At 35.9% G+C, this 17202-nt stretch overlaps 2 protein-coding genes and 1 long non-coding RNA gene across 3 annotated transcripts in view; 1 reads left to right on the forward strand and 2 right to left on the reverse strand.

The window, feature by feature from the left end:
• LOC311087653 (uncharacterized protein) overlaps positions 1 to 17202 on the reverse strand; it is a 415151-nt gene that overhangs the window by 48834 nt on the left and 349115 nt on the right. The window lies entirely within an intron of this gene.
• LOC311086199 (uncharacterized protein) lies at positions 4 to 11007 on the reverse strand. Its single transcript, XM_084118961.1, has 7 exons — positions 10877 to 11007; positions 9226 to 9335; positions 7840 to 7868; positions 7644 to 7707; positions 5814 to 5948; positions 5112 to 5200; positions 4 to 847 (listed from the first exon to the last, which is right to left on the reverse strand). Exons 2-7 carry the CDS (start codon positions 9326 to 9328, stop codon positions 512 to 514), a joined length of 756 nt encoding a protein of 251 aa, XP_083975087.1. The 5' UTR covers positions 9329 to 9335; positions 10877 to 11007; the 3' UTR covers positions 4 to 511.
• Positions 9196 to 16413, forward strand: LOC311086200. Its single transcript, XR_014607025.1, has 3 exons — positions 9196 to 9390; positions 10871 to 10940; positions 14754 to 16413. It is a non-coding gene; the product is annotated as an uncharacterized lncRNA (long non-coding RNA).

The raw sequence follows: 17202 nt of genomic DNA on the forward strand, positions 1-17202 counted from the left end.
TTTGGAGTATTTTTATTATACCCAAATGTTCTTCATACAGTGACTACCAGTGACATTTATACAAATTTAGGACCAGAAATGATTCGGACACTTTGAGCTGATCATGTTTTGCTGAAGTGTGTTTTCTTTAATTGCTAATGCTCTTTTTACACACAGACTGAACACAATGAAGCATTGCTTGCTGATTGGTTGAGCTAAACTGGTATTATCTAATTGTGTAGTTAAATTTAACAGCTGACAGATATTCAACATAATTCATGTGTGAGACAGTCTAACAGAAGGACGGACAAAACCAGTCAAATATCAACTGAGTTCTGCTCATATTTTACTACCATTGCGAATAAACTGTGATGATGTGAGAATCAGTTTTGGCTTGACTGTAAAAGTGAATCTAACAAACGTGTCTAGAACATATTTCACCCTATAATCAAACGACAGCTTTGCTAAAGATAATCAGCGTTATGATTATTTAGCATTTTCATTTCATTAAGCAGTTTCTGGCATCATTACATCACGGCTTTGACTCTTTCACAGGCTTCTGCTTGCTCTCTTTTGCTGGTTTCTTCAGTGTCTTCATCTCCTCCTCTTCTTCCTCTCTCTTCTTCTTGACTTTCATCTCTTTTTCTTTCCGTCTCGTCGGTCTCTCTTTGATCTCCTCTTCTTCTCGTCTTCCTCTCGCTCTGCGCTCGGTGAATCGTGTTCCTCTGTTCTTCAGGAGCCGGAGGTCGGGAAGGGCCCGGTGTCTCAGGCTCCTGGAAACTCGCTCTCGATTCGCTCTCTTGGATTTCCCAGAGCCTTCGTCATCATCAATCCACCAGAACAACAGTTCCCATAATGAAGTGTCCGGCTAAGAGTATCGATTCAGATGTGAGTGATTATTATTTATACACACAGATATTGTTCTGTGACATCCATCTATCTAACTATCCATCTATCCATCCATCCATCCAATATCTATCTATCTATATCCATCCATCCGTCCAATATCTATCTATCTATATCCATCCAACCATCATCCAACCAACCAACCATCTATCCATCCATCCATCCAATATCTATCTATCTATATCCATCCATCCAACTATCTATCTATATCCATCCATCCGTCCAATATCTATCTATATCCATCCATCATCCAACTATCTATCTATATCCATCCATCCATCCATCCATCCGTCCAATATCTATCTATCTATATCCATCCAATATCTATCTATCTATATCCATCCATATCCATCTATCCATATCCATCCATCCATCCATCCATCCATCCATCCATCCATCCATCCATCCATCCATCCATCCATCCATCCATCCATCCATCCATCCATCCATCCATCCATCCATCCATCCATCCATCCATCCAACCAACCATCCATCCATCCATCCATCCATCCATCCATCCTCTATCTACATCCATCCATCCATCCACTATCTATCTGTCTATCTATCTATCTATCTATCTATCTATCTATCTATCTATCTATCTATCTATCTATATCCATCCATCCATCCATCCATCCAATATCTATCTACATCCATCCATCCATCCATCCAATCAATATCTATCTATATCTATCCATCCATCCATCTATCTACATCCATCCATCCATCCATCCATCCAATATCTATCTATCTATATCTATCCATCCATCCATCCATCCATCCAACTATCTATCTACATCCATCCATCCATCCATCCATCCAATATCTATCTATCTATATCCATCCAATATCTATCTATCTATATCCATCCATATCCATCCATCCATCCATCCATCCATCCATCCATCCATCCATCCATCCAACTATCTATCCATCCAACTATCTATCTATCTATCTATCTATCTATCTATCTATCTATCTATCTATCTATCTATCTATCTATCTATCTATCTATCTATCTATCTATCTATCTATCTCCATCCAACCATCATCCATCCAACCAACCAACCAACCAACCAACCAACCAACCAACTAATATATATATATATATATATATATATGAACTAAATTAATTACTTTTTTACAACAAAAATTAACCATCACTGAACTTAAGCTGGACTGTTATCACTGTAAAGCTGCTTTGAAACAATCTGTATTATATATATAGCGCTATATAAATAAAGGTGACTTGACTTGACCTCCGCAGTGAAATCTGTACAGTATTTTTATAATATTATAACTATGTAATGGATAATCATTAAAGACAAACTAACTGTACATTATCCTGCGTATTACACTCAAGCTCACCAAATAAATAAACACACAGATGTGAAATAATAGTCCATTACAATGTACAAAACAACAAGATAAACAATGAAATAATATTACAGTAATATTAATACTATGTTCTGAGATCATTTTTACTACATTAATAAACTGAGATGCAAGATGGCGCTAGTTGTATGAAAGAAAGAAAAAGGCGGGAGTCTGTGGAGTGATACGGGACACACGAATGTAGTGCTGGTTGATATTCAGCGGTTGACCAATCAGTCTTATGGAAGCTTGTTTCCGCCACAGAGTGAAAAATAAAAAAGGTAATTGCGACTTTTTAATTTCACAATTCTGACTTTTTATCTCAGAATTGCGTGATATGAAGTCGCAATTGCAGGTTAAGTAAAAATTTCGTGATATAAAGTCGCAATTATGAGATATAAACTCGCAACTGCGAGAAATATACTTGAAATTCTGACTTTTTTTCTCAGAATTGCATGTTTATATCTCGCAATTCTGACTTTATAATACGCAATTGGGAGATATAAAGTCAGAATTGCGTGTTATAAAGTCAGAATTGTGAGATATAAACTTGCAATTCAAAACAACGTATTTTTTCCCCTTAGAATTGGACTTTATATCTCACAATTGTGAGTTTATGTGTTATAAAGTCAGAATTGCGTGATATAAAGTTGCAATTGCGAGAAAAAAGTCAGAATTCTGACTTTATAAGACGCAATTCTGACTTTATTTCACGCAATTCTGACTTTATAACATGCAATTGCGACTTTATTTCACGCAATTCTGACTTTATATCTCGCAATTCTGACTTTATAACACGCAATTGCGACTTTATTTCATGCAATTCTGACTTTATATCTCGCAATTGCGACTTTATTTCAAGCAATTCTGACTTTATATCTCACAATTCTGACTTTATAACACGCAATTCTGACTTTATTTCACACAATTCTGACTTAATAACACGCAATTGCGACTTTATTTCATGTAATTCTGACTTTATAACACGCAATTGCGACTTTATTTCATGCAATTCTGACTTTATATCTCGCAATTGCGACTTTATTTCAAGCAATTCTGACTTTATATCTCGCAATTCTGACTTTATAACACGCAATTCTGACTTTATTTCACACAATTCTGACTTAATAACACGCAATTGCGACTTTATTTCATGCAATTCTGACTTTATAACACGCAATTGCGACTTTATTTCAAGCAATTCTGACTTTATATCTCGCAATTCTGACTTTATAACACGCAATTGCGACTTTATTTCATGCAATTCTGACTTTATATCTTGCAATTGCGACTTTATTTCAAGCAATTCTGACTTTATATCTCGCAATTCTGACTTTATAACACGCAATTCTGACTTTATTTCACACAATTCTGACTTAATAACACGCAATTGCGACTTTATTTCATGCAATTCTGACTTTATAACACGCAATTGCGACTTTATTTCAAGCAATTCTGACTTTATATCTCGCAATTCTGACTTTATATCTCGCAATTGCGACTTTATTTCAAGCAATTCTGACTTTATATCTCGCAATTCTGACTTTATAACACGCAATTGCGACTTTATTTCATGCAATTCTGACTTTATAACACGCAATTGCGACTTTATTTCAAGCAATTCTGACTTTATATCTCGCAATTCTGACTTAATAACACGCAATTGCGACTATTTCATGCAATTCTGACTTTATATCTCGCAATTGCGACTTTATTTCAAGCAATTCTGACTTTATATCTCGCAATTCTGACTTTATAACACGCAATTCTGACTTTATTTCACGCAATTATGACTTTATAACGCAATTGCGACTTTATTTCAAGCAATTCTGACTTTATATCTCGCAATTCTGACTTTATAACACGCAATTCTGACTTTATTTCACGCAATTCTGACTTAATAACACGCAATTGCGACTTTATTTCACGCAATTCTGACTTTATATCTCGCAATTCTGACTTTATAACACGCAATTGCGACTTTATTTCAAGCAATTCTGACTTTATATCTCGCAATTCTGACTTTATAACACGCAATTCTGACTTTATTTCACGCAATTCTGACTTAATAACACGTAATTGCGACTTTATTTCACGCAATTCTGACTTTATAACACGCAATTGCGACTTTATTTCACGTAATTCTGACTTTATATCTCGCAATTCTGACTTTATAACACGCAATTGCAACTTTATTTCACGCAATTCTGACTTTATATCTCGCAATTCTGACTTTATAACACTTTATAACTTTATACCTTTATAAAGTTTTACCTTTATAGGACTTTATAACAAAAAAAAGCTTTTTTTGCAGGAGACAGCGGTGAAAGATGTCATTCGTTATGGGAGAAACGCTCTTTGAAGTTATGAATCAAATTAAACAGTTCCTTGGTAAAATGATTCACTGTTTCGAATGTTGGAAAGTGTAAAACACTGCAAATGCAATGGAAACTCAACCCAAACATGTATAAATGATGACACATTTTACAAACAAACTGCAAATGTTTTCATCTACATATAATTACCATGAAATATTAAGACTCTGCAGTGTTTTATTCATTTGTAGTCCTAGGCAGGGCTTGGCAAACTAGTTCAGTTAGAAGCAATTATTCTCCTTTTTGTATTATAGATCATTGCGTTTTTGAAATGTTTCGATAACAGTATGACGTAAGGAAGTCTCGTTAGCTGAAATCACGTGACTCTGAGGTCGATTCAAACCACTGATTTAAAACAACAGATTCATTCATATCTGTTTTGAAAGCGCCCATTACTACTTTACACAGAAAATGAGACACGTTATTATCCAAGCGTGCATCTTTATACCTTTATAGGCCTGTTTTTTTTGTTCTCACCTCATGTGGTGTTATTTTCCCTCTTTTAATCAGATTGTGTCTCTCATTTAGTGCCGTGAGCTCTTCATCCTTACGGCCTCTGACTGCCTCTGTGAGGAGAAAACACCTGTCAATCATCAATCAATCAAAACTTTTATTACAGACTCAGGGGACAATTTTTAAAACACACCCAACATATGACAAAAACAATAAAAAATACAAAAATACAAAAATACAAAATTCATGATCAGATCTGATGTTTCCACATTAGTAGCCTACACTTGCCGTGTATTCTTTTTATTATTATTATTTATAATTGAGTTATTTAAAATACTTAACTTAGACATTAAGACAAACATGAAACATTAACAACTATAACAAGACATCCAAAAAGATGATAACTAGAAAGAAATTAGGTTTACAATTCATAAAAAAGAAAAGAAAAAGTGAAACAATAGGCAATACATACTACTATTGATTTAAATGGAAATGAAGAAAATAAACAAATAAATCATACAGCATAAAGACAGCATATACAATTTCAAAATTCAAGAAGCTTCAACTTTTTGGCGAATAAGATTGTATCTCAACATTTTTTGTTATCAATACATTGGAGAGACTCAATATACAAATGAAAATCAGTCATTAAGACCTTCAGACAAGGTTTAGAATTATTTATTTTACTTTTATGAATATGAAATTTACCAAAATAAGATCACTTGCCGTGTATTCTCTGTAACCCGGAGGTCAGCAGGAGGATGGTTATGGCCACGATCAAACACCGGTTCAGCGTCACTCCTTCCCACGGCGTCTCGATCTGGGTCAGGTTCTGGATGGACAGAGCTTTGCGTAGCGACGCTGGACAGAACAATAGAGACGCGATCATACACAGATACAGGTACATTTTAATCTAAACCTAATTGAAGTTCATATGAGCTGATATTACGGAACTCCTTAAATATGAGACAGAAGGAAAATTTTTATTTCTTTTTCAGGCAAAACTATTCCGTCCCCCGAGAAACTTTGCGTTATATTTCAATGATTTTTATCGCAAAACTATTCCATCCCTCGATAAACTTTGTGTTATATTTCAATGATTTTTATCGCAAAACTATTCCGTCCCCCGAGAAACTTTGTGTTATATTTCAATGATTTTTATCGGAAAACTATTCCGACCCTCGATAAACTTTGCGTTATATTTCAATGATTTTTATCGCAAAACTATTACGTCCCTCGATAAACTTTGTGTTATATTTCAATGATTTTTATCGCAAAACTATTCCGTCCCTCGATAAACTTTGCGTTATATTTCAATGATTTTTATCGCAAAACTATTCCGTCCCCCTAGAAATTTTATGTTATATTTCAATGATTTTTATCGCAAAACTATTCCGTCCCTCGATAAACTTTGTTTTATATTTCAATGATTTTTATCGGAAAACTATTCCGACCCTCGATAAACTTTGCGTTATATTTCAATGATTTTTATCGCAAAACTATTCAGACCCTCGATAAACTTTGCGTTATATTTCAATGATTTTTATCGCAAAACTATTCCGTCCCCCGAGAAACTTTGCGTTATATTTCAATGATTTTTATTGCAAAACTATTCCGTCCCTCGATAAACTTTGCGTTATATTTCAATGATTTTTTCACAAAACTATTCGTCCCTCGATAAACTTTGCGTTATATTTCAATGATTTTTTCACAAAACTATTCGTCCCTTGATAAACTTTGCGTTATATTTCAATGATTTTTTCACAAAACTATTCGTCCCTGTCTTCGAGAAACTTTGCGTTCACTCGCAAAATATTTTCCCAAAATATTTACGTTCCCCAGATAAACTTTGCTTTATATTTCAATGTTTTTTCTCGCAAAACTATTCTGTCCCCGGGAAACTTTGCATTCGCTTGCAACAGTTTTGTAATGAAAATATATATGAGGTAGGAGGAAAAACTATATTCAAATGCTTTTGCGAGCGAATGCAAAGTTTTTGCACTCCAGCACAAATTTTCTCAGACAAATGCAAAAGTTTGTGAGAGAATGCAAGCACTGAAAAATATTATTTTCCCTCCCATCTCAATTTTTTACCATCAACTTTAGCTTCCCCTCCTTTATATCCATTAATTATCAGACTTACTAAAAATTTTTATAGAATGTAATTTTTAAAATGAATGCATGTCTTTTTTTTTTTATATTCTTTTTTTTTTTAAATCTACCCTTATAGGATAGGCTAAGGGTTTTCAAAAGGGTAAAAATTGTGAAAAATAAATATAATAAAACTGATAATAAATAATAATAAAAGATACATTTAACTAAGTAATAATAAAAATAAAATTTAAATAAATAAATAAAAAAACGATTAAAATAATAAAAAACTGATTCAAATCTAACAGTACAGTACTATTGTAAATTAAATTTTTTACTTAAACATATTTTTCATAGGAGTGAACTAGAACTGGATGGACTAGAACTAAACACCAGAAGCCAAGAAGAGAGTAAAAGTGCAAACGAGCATGAATTAGTGTTTTGCAGGGGATCCGGGTGACATACTGGCGCCAGAGACCGGATGTTCCCGAGGAATCATCTTCGGGACTTGCTGGACGATTGGAGCCTCCTGTAGGACACAGAAGGTTTGTTAATGTAACTGTACACGTCTGTGTTAAAGGTCATGTTCAGATGTGTTGGCTTTAAACAGGCCATGAATGTGTGACTGTGATCTCCAGCTGTCATGTGATATCAGACTCACCTCTCGCAGCCTCCTCTGAGCGTACATCTCTATAAACAACAACAGATCACACTGACATGACTATCAAATAAATACACTGCAGAAATTTGAATGTCTGAAGTGAGACATTAATACATTTAAAGAGGACCTATTACATCCTTTTACGAAGTCGTGATTGTGTTTTCAGGCTCTACTAGAACAGGTTTTCCTGCTTGAATGTTGATTATTCTCCTCATATTCTCCATTGTTGCGGCTCCTCTCTTCCCAGTCTGTCAGTAACGCTCTGTTTACTTCCTGTCTCTATGAAGCCCCTCCTTCTGAAAAGCACACTGTGCTCTGATTGGTCGGCTGGAGCAGTGTGTTGTGATTGGTCGAGCGCTTCGAGTGTGTTTGGGAAATGTCCCGCCCCTTACCATAACCGCCAGTTTAACACACTACTAACTAACTCAACCAGGCCCCGCCCCTTTATTCTGCGCATTAATTATTATAATGAGGAATATTGTGACGTGTTCGTTCCCGGAAGAAACTCAAGACTACAATGGAGGCGTTTCAGGAGTTCAGAAACACTGACACTGATATAGAGAATTAGGGTACGTTTACACGACAATTAAGTACTAAAAGCAGGAAAAGTTTTCTCCAAAGTTGTCAAAATGATCCCGTTCACACGAATTTGCACAAAAAAAAGCTGTATTCTGCTGTTAGGCCAGTAGATGGCGATGTCACTGTGTGCTCTTGTAGACTGAACATGTGACACACATGCGCATGATGTCACCCTTTTCACAAATTTGTGTTTTTGCAGTTTACACGGAGACGATAACGATATCGCTTTCAAAAACTTGCACTTTGAAACCCGTTTTCAAAAGTTTGCGTTTTCAGGCCCTCAAAATGCTTTTGTCACGTAAATGAACGACCAATACACATAACAAAAAATAAATTTTTTGTTAAAAATGGAAAAAAGCACAATAGGTCCTCTTTAACAAACAATGCAGGTGATTTTATTGTACAATACAATACTATAAATGATTTAAGAATAAATGTACCTTTATAATTTACAGTAAAAATCGATTTGCATCAAGAGAGTGCATGCGCTTTTACAGTAAAATAGTTTTTTGAAGAGCAAGTCACATTATAGGCTGTATCTTTAGAGAGGGCTGTGGGCCGGTGTCGTGTGTCTCGTGTCTGCCAAGGTTATTGTGTTGTATTATTAGACTCACTGTTCACTTTAACACCACAAATAGTGTTGATGCCCTGATCTTAATTTAGAACGAACACTTTGCTTCCAAGACATCTTGATTCCTGAGGATTTATATTAATGTTTGAACCAGAAACGTGCATGTACGAATCACATCTCTGCTTGTTTGCAATGCATTTGCTCAGCGAGATCATTTGAGCTCGTTTATTTTGTACCTGCTCTGCTTCCGGTTCGCACTTGTCTGATGGGTTTCGGAGGAGGAACGTCTGGCACTGGTTTTCCAAGCTCTTCCTCAAACGTCTCGAAGCTTTCATCCATAACTCACCTGACAGAGAGGAAAGGCACATTAAACTCCAGATGAAACATCTCAAACTGCTGAGGTGAATATTACTGGATTCACGGACACTGCTGAAATAAATATTTGATCCTTTCAGAGCTTCAATACAGAGACCCTGTGAAATCACACCATCTAAAAAAATATTCAGATTTTCAAATTTGGGTACAAATTAAAGCTGCATTAAAACTGTGTATTATGAAAAGCACTATATATATAGTGATTTTCATAATACACAGTTTAAAAGCAGCTTTACAGGAACTCATGATGATAATGTTTAATATCTTCATGCCTTATAGTCACGTTTATCAGATTAGAGCTGGACGATAATATCATTTACAACACTTTTTGCAACAATATAAACAATCAAGCAGTTTAGATTTGCTATATTTCGCCCTATATGTGAGTGTACTGTAAATATGAGGATAAAGTTGGACAAACTTATATATGCAAATTTACATAAAGAGCAATAAAACACAAACACCATAAAAAAATGAAAGATACATTGCATTTCTATGTTAATTAATGCAAGTGTATTTCCGTATTTAAGCTTCATGCATTGTGAAAAAATATCCAGGGTTTCCAGTGTCATTAAAAAAATTAAAAATTGTGATTTACAAAACTATTTTATAAATTAGGCTGTGCTCTAAAATATTTAATTTTATAATAAAAAAAAAAAAGCATAATTAAATAATATTGTCTAGTGAGAGCTAATATTTTTTGAATAATCCAGACTGGAAAAGCGTATTAAGGAGCAACTTATTATTTATAATTAACATGTAAAAAAACATTAAATCTGGTAGCACTTTAGAATAAGGTCCTATTAGTGCACATTAACATTGACCAACCATGAGCAATACATCTGTTAGTGTTTATTAATCTTTAATGTTAATAAATACATTGTTAGTTTGTGTTAGCTCTGGTCCGTTACAATAACATTAACAGATGCAACTTTGGTTTTGAATGATGTATCAGTAAATGTAGACATTAACTAAATGCTTTAGAAGTATTTTTCAATGTTAGTTCTTGTTAACAGCCTTATTGTAAAGCTTTATTTCTATCGCTCTTTATACAATACAGATTGCTTCAAAGCAATAAACAGGAGAATAATGATCAATGAGTAAAAACAGCTCTAAAAATTAAAGACAATAGTGTAATTATTCAGAACAATTCAGTTCAGCTTTCTAACCATTATGCAAATGTTTCTTGTACAACATCAGTCCTAAAATAACTTCATTGTCCCTTCAGTTAAAACAGTGTCGTGTAAGTTAATAACTAATGATCTTTGCAATAACTTTATTCTAGAGCTGCTGTAAAGCCTAAACAATCTCTGTTACTGTAATCTATTATCACTGTAAAGCTGCTTTGAAACAGTCGATATTGTTAAAGCGCTGTATAAATGAAGGTGACTTGACTTGACAGCAACAAGTTTCAATTCAGTTCGACATCAAACATGCAAATGTTTCTCACACAACATCAGTCCTAAAATAACTCATTGGACTTCACCTTTGACCCCTGTAACTTAGGCTTACCTGTGTGAAGGTGAGCAGGAGACCCGAGGAGGAGCAGTCGGAGTATGAGAGCGCTGATCCACGGGTAGGACACACACACACACACACACACACACACACACACACACACACACACACACACACACACACACACACACGTGACAGACATGCACAGGTGCAGCAGGATGAAAAAACAAAGCGTGCCATTACAGGACACTGATAATTCCCTGGGATGAATTGTGATTTATTTATGACTCCTTGTCAGGAGTCTTTGCATTACAGCGGCATCTGAAATATTCATCACAGAAGGCTAAACACTGTAACTATAACCTATACACCCTTTTAGAAAGTCTTGATGTTGTTTCAGGCTCTACTAGAACAGGTTTTCCTGCTTGAATGTTGATTATTCTCCTCATATTCTCCATTGTTGCGGCTCCTCTCTTCCCAGTCTGTCAGTAACGCTCTGTTTACTTCCTGTCTCTATGAAGCCCCTCCTTCTGAAAAGCACACTGTGCTCTGATTGGTCGGCTGGAGCAGTGTGTTGTGATTGGTCGAGCGCTTCGAGTGTGTTTGGGAAATGTCCCGCCCCTTACCATAACCGCCAGTTTAACACACTACTAACTAACTCAACCAGGCCCCGCCCCTTTATTCTGCACATTAATTATTATAATGAGGAATATTGTGACGTGTTCGTTCCCGGAAGAAACTCAAGACTACAATGGAGGCGTTTCAGGAGTTCAGAAACACTGACTCTGATATAGAGAATTAGGGTACGTTTACTCGACAATTATGTACTAAAAGCAGGAACATTTTTATATATAAAAAAAAGAAATTGTGTACAGTCGACAAAGTTTTTAAAATGACATGGATTTGCAAAAATGATTAAAATCTCTGTATTTTGCTTTCAGGCCAGTAGATGGCGATGTCACTTTGTGCTCTTATAGACTGAACATGTGATACGCATGATGTCACCGTCTTCACAAATTCGTGTTTTTGTAGTTTACACGGAGACGATAACAATATCGCTTTCAAAAACTTGCACTTTGAACTTTACACTGTTGTCGCGTAAATGAACGGCCAAAATTAATAAAAAGTTTTCTGTTTTTAGTTTAAAATGTTGTCGTGTAAACGGCGGCCCCTTATATATAGAAACTGATATAGAAAACTAATAAAAACTATATGACTTAATACATTTTTTTTAAATGAAAAACAAACAAACAAAATTACTAGGATTTCACTAAAATGAAAATTGAGAGCATAAAAAATTAAAACTGATTCAAAATATGAATAGTGTCAGTGATACTAAAACAACACTGAGCAATAAGTATTATCAGTGAATTTGATCAATTATGTGAAGTTTCCTGGTGTTGTTGTGAATGAAATGAAAAGCAACTTCCTTGTATAAATGAACTGTCAATCTCACACTGAGCAGTGACTTTAGCTCATAATCCGTTCATGCATGAAGAGAAAAGGTAGAACAAATCAAACCAGACACTTTATGAATGTTTGTAACATTTATTGGTATTTGTAAAATGCATTAGTTGCATAATTGTGATGCTATTAAGGGATAGAAATAGACATTGTCATAATTTCCTCACCCTCAAGTTGTTCCAAACTCCTGCTGAACACAAAAGAAGATATTTTGAAGAATGTCACTTGATTGGACCCCATTGACTTCTATTGGATGGAAGAAAAAAATGCTATGGAAGTCAATGGGGTCCAATCAAGTGACATTCTTCAAAATATCTTCTTTTGTGTTCAGCAGAAGTTTGGAACAATTTGAGGTTGAGGAAATGATGACGATGTTCATGTTTGGGTGAACTATCGCTTTAATCTGTGTTTAATATCAAGAGTCGTCCACTAGAGGGCGCTGTGAGTCCATTAACTCAGTTAAATCTACAGATCAACAAATCTGACCTGAATTTGACTGTTCTGCAGCAACATAAAAATGATACTAAAATATAAGCGAGCATGAGCTGAATACCAATGTTTGTGTGTATTAACACATCACAGGACTGTTTTGTTTTGGTGGTAATAGTGAAATTCTCTGTGCTTCTTCCATGTCGGATGTTACAGGTCTTTGTAGAGGTGCATTAACCTTCATGGCTGATTTCACTGCGACTCAGAGGTGAGACAGATTCGTTCACAGTCTGCTCTCGTTAAACATTGTGTTAAGAGGGCGAGACAGTATTTGAGGTTTTGCAGAAGTGGAAATGGCGTCTCTGCGTGACCTTTCCCAGCACAGAACGAGTCCTCGCTGTCAGTGACGGGCTTTCACTGTCTGAGCTTGTTCATTCTCTGTGCATTCAAAAGGGTTTATGTCGCAGGGAAACCTTTAGCGGGTTTTTGCAAGAACAGTGAACGTTGTTGTTGCCATTTCACAGATATTTCTCACCCGAACAGTGTTCATTCAGTAACTCCTGCTGATCTGATCCTGAAACATTAGATTATCACACCACGTAAATGTAGATCAACAATAAAAAATAAATAAAATAAATATTTTTTAACCCAACCCGTTAGCTGTTGGGTTAAATACGGTTTGAATGCATTGGGTTAAAATAACCCACAGTTGGGAAGGTGCTATAACACCCCATAGTTGGGTTACTCGTTGGGTTAAAAATAACCCAAGTTATTAAGTGAGTAAGAAAGCATCTGACAAATCCATACGTAAATATAGGGCTTCTTTTTTCATGCGTCTCTGGATAGGTTCATTTTTTGAAAAGTAATTTATGAACTTCTGACTTAAAACCTGATAGTTTCTGAGGTCTTGACTTTCTAAACTAGTTCTAAAGTTGTAAACTGGATTGAACAGCTTAATTGATCGTATCACTGATATTCTCAAAGCTCTGTAAAATACACACTAATTCAGATGTTTTATGTTTTTCTTCTGCTCAGCAAAGTTGCACTTATCTGATCAAAAATACAGTGAAAATGGTGAAATATTATTGCAATGTAAAACAGCTTTCTATGTGAATATATAGTAAAGTGTAATTTATTCATGTGCAGAATAAAAGTATGAATTTCACCCCCCCCCCCCATATCAGTTAAAGGGGTGGTATAATGCCGTTTTCACAAGATGTAAAATAAGTCTCTGATGTCCCCGGAGTGTGTGTGTGTGTACTCAAAATACCCCACAGATATTTTTATATCGCATGTTAAAATTGTCACTTTTTGAGGGTGAGCAAAAACACACCATTTTTGTGTCTGTCCCTTTAAATGCAAATGAGCTGCTGCTTCCGGCACAGGGGGCGGAGCTACAAGGGCTCCTGTCCTTTTACCTCACACACACATGCACTGAAAATTTCAAAAACTTCAGTCAGACAATGATGGAGAGACTCGAGAAGAAGTGACAACATGTAGAAGCAACAGGACATTTCTGAATGGTTCGTTGATGAATTTATGAAGCTGATGTGTAGTTATCTTCTAGTCACTGATTAGCATATTCTGTCTTGATAATCTATAAATCGTGTTCCGAGGGCGGGTTTATGTAAATTTTAGGGTTGGTGATGTCACTAACCCAGGAGGAAGCTTGCGTAGTTCCTACCAGCCGTTTGTTGAAAAATGATTTCTTTAAAAGTAAAATCCCCCTCTTCTTTGAACTTTGAGCGTTGTAACTTTGCAGATGTTGTTTATGCTCAAACAGCAACATTACACACTAACTAAAGTTAGAAAAGTCAAATCATAATCAACCCCACTTTAAAGTCTCGGCGCTAACACTGTCCTGAAGCACGAACACATGACCTTGATTCGTGAAGGTGTTTGAGGTCTTTCTGAGCTGTTCAGTGAAGGGTAAGAAAGTGGGCTAATATCACCCTGGGCTTCTACATGCTCTCAATACACAAACTACAGCAGGTCTTTATTCACTGTGAGGAATGACACTGTTTTCTGTTCTTCACAGAGGACACGAGCCGAGCGCTCAATAAACCAGACCTCGTCCCAGGACACAAGACTGCACAGATGGGTCGAAACGCTGTGATCTTTGGCAAGGACGAGGAACCGGTTTGGAGCGAAGCTATGAGACACATGATGTTCTTTCTCCAGATTTAAAGGAGTAGTTCACTTCCAAATTAAAATATCTTGATAATTTACTCTCCCCATGTCATCCAAGATGTTCATGTCTTTCTTTCTTCAGTGGAAAAGAAAGTAAGATTGCTGAGGAAACCATTCCAGGATTTTTCTCCATATAGTGTCTTCAATGGGGTCCAACGGGTTGAAGGTCCAAATGTGAGTTTCAGTGCAGCTTTAAAGTCTCGACACGATCCAGCCGAGGAATAAGAGTCTTATCTAGACAAACCATCTGACTTTTTATAACAAAAATAAACATTTATATACTTCTAACCACTAATGCTCATCTTGAACTAGTTGTGATGCGCCACACATTACGTAATCACGTTGGAAGGTCAAGCGTGACGTAGGCGACTAGGCGGAAGTACCGACCTGGTGTTTACAAAGCAAACGTGCGAAGACTAGCGGGCTGTTTACACCTGGCCACTTAATGCGTTTTCTCAGATCGGATAGCTATCCGATTTATCAGAACGATTCCATTTACACCTGGTCACATAAATGTGTTTTTGAAACACGGATATAAATCCGATCTTCAATTCCCGCGCTATATGCATATTTAATGGAGTGCACGTCATCTAAAGCAACAGATATGAGCTGCATTTTATTGATCATCAGCTAAAATGTCAAAATCAAAGACCGCAATAAGAGAGAGCGGCAACAGCCCTGGTAAGATCATTCCGTTTCTTTACTTTTAATGATGATGATTGTGTGTTAAGCGTCTGCGACTTACTTTCACTTTGATCTGCGATAGTTTGCACGTCGGCTTAATGAATAGAAGATGATCAGCTGCTCATCTGCGGTGATGCGTGTTACTATAGCGTCGTCATATCTGGCTATAACATTACATAAAGCCTAACGTTTTTTTTTTTTTTGCATTTTTGGGAGGAGTAAAATTTACATATGTGGTTTCAACAACCAGATGAATTTACACTTGTCCAGTTTCGTCTGGAATGCGGCCCAGAGCTCCTCCTGAAGTGGTTTGAGCGATCGGATTCAAATCTGTCTCGAGTGCGTTTCGGAGGGCATTACTGGTCTCTTCACGATCGGACAGAAAACGCATTCAGTGGCCAGGTGTAAACATCCCCCAAGTCAAATGCCATTTACAAAAATAAAATAAAAGATGAAACAACGATGTCGGACGTTTTTGAAGTTGAAGAGTAGAAAATGAGATGGAGTTTTTCGTCCTTTTTGAACCGGAACACGCGTGACCTTCCAAGTGATTACATAATATAATGTATTAATTAATAATACATGCATTAATGTAGTGCTCTTATAAGTGTGTGAATGTGATATGTATCTGCTTGTCTCAAATGCTGAAGGATCTTTTCTTTTCTTTTCACTATGTCACTATCCTTCATTTTTGCTCAATAGCTTTTAATCAGTTGGTGTTTTAAGTGATTGTTTTTTGTGGATTATAAAAAACACAAAGTGTCACAGCACTGACTGTTAACAATATATATATATATATTGCAATAAATCACTTACTTTGATCTAATGCAATTCATAAGTGTGGCTGAAGTAAATACAAATACTTTTGCTGGACTGTACGCTATACTGTTCAAAAGTTTGCGGTTTAGTATTTTCTTCATCAAGGATGCATTAAATTGATCAGAACTGACAGTAAAGACATTTATAATGTTACAAAAGATTCTATTTCAGATAAATGCTGTTCTTTTGAACTTTCTATTCATCAAAGAATCCTGAAAAATAAAACATCTGAATCATTGAATCATTCTGAATTTCCTGCGTTTGTGAGTTTAAGATCATCAGGTAACGCCACAGATCCACTGGTTCATGTGGAACAAACAATGCTTTATTGATCAAGGCTAATGCTTTATCTTTAATGTCCAAGTGCTGCCTTAACTTTACTAATACATCACTGTCACAGTCTCACTAAGGGGCTGTTTACACAACACCGTTTTCAACTAAAAACGTAAAACTTTCAATGTGTTTAGGCTGTTCATTTACACGACAACGGCGTTTTGCGAGCCTGAAAACGCAACGTTTTGAAAACAGGTTTGAAAGTGCACGTTTTTTAAAATATTCTCTGTGTAAACAACAAAAACGCGAAACTGCGAAAACGATGACGTCATGCACATGCGCATTGCGTGTTCAATCTATAGTGTTTCATCGCCATCTACTGGCCTGGCTGCAGAATGCAACGTTTTTAGTCGTTTTCGCGTGACTGTGTTAATGGGGATCGTGAAGTGCACTTATTCAGTCATCAAACATTCAATTATTGTTGCACAGAAAAAATATATTTACACTGTTACACACCTCGT

This window comes from Abramis brama (assembly GCF_963993115.1).
Source record: "Abramis brama genome assembly, chromosome: 7".
NCBI classification, from domain to species: Eukaryota; Metazoa; Chordata; class Actinopteri; order Cypriniformes; family Leuciscidae; genus Abramis; species Abramis brama.

Bases quoted from the DNA above. Each gene is read 5' to 3' on its own strand.
- LOC311086199 (XM_084118961.1), bottom strand. From the start codon at position 9,328: ATGGATGAAAGCTTCGAGACGTTTGAGGAAGAGCTTGGAAAACCAGTG. The intron at 7,869-9,225 runs GTACAAAATAAA...TGTTGTTTATAG, and splicing joins GCGAACCGGAAGCAGAGCAG to AGATGTACGCTCAGAGGAGG. The intron at 5,949-7,643 runs GTATGTCACCCG...TGTTCTGTCCAG, and splicing joins ACATCCGGTCTCTGGCGCCA to CGTCGCTACGCAAAGCTCTG.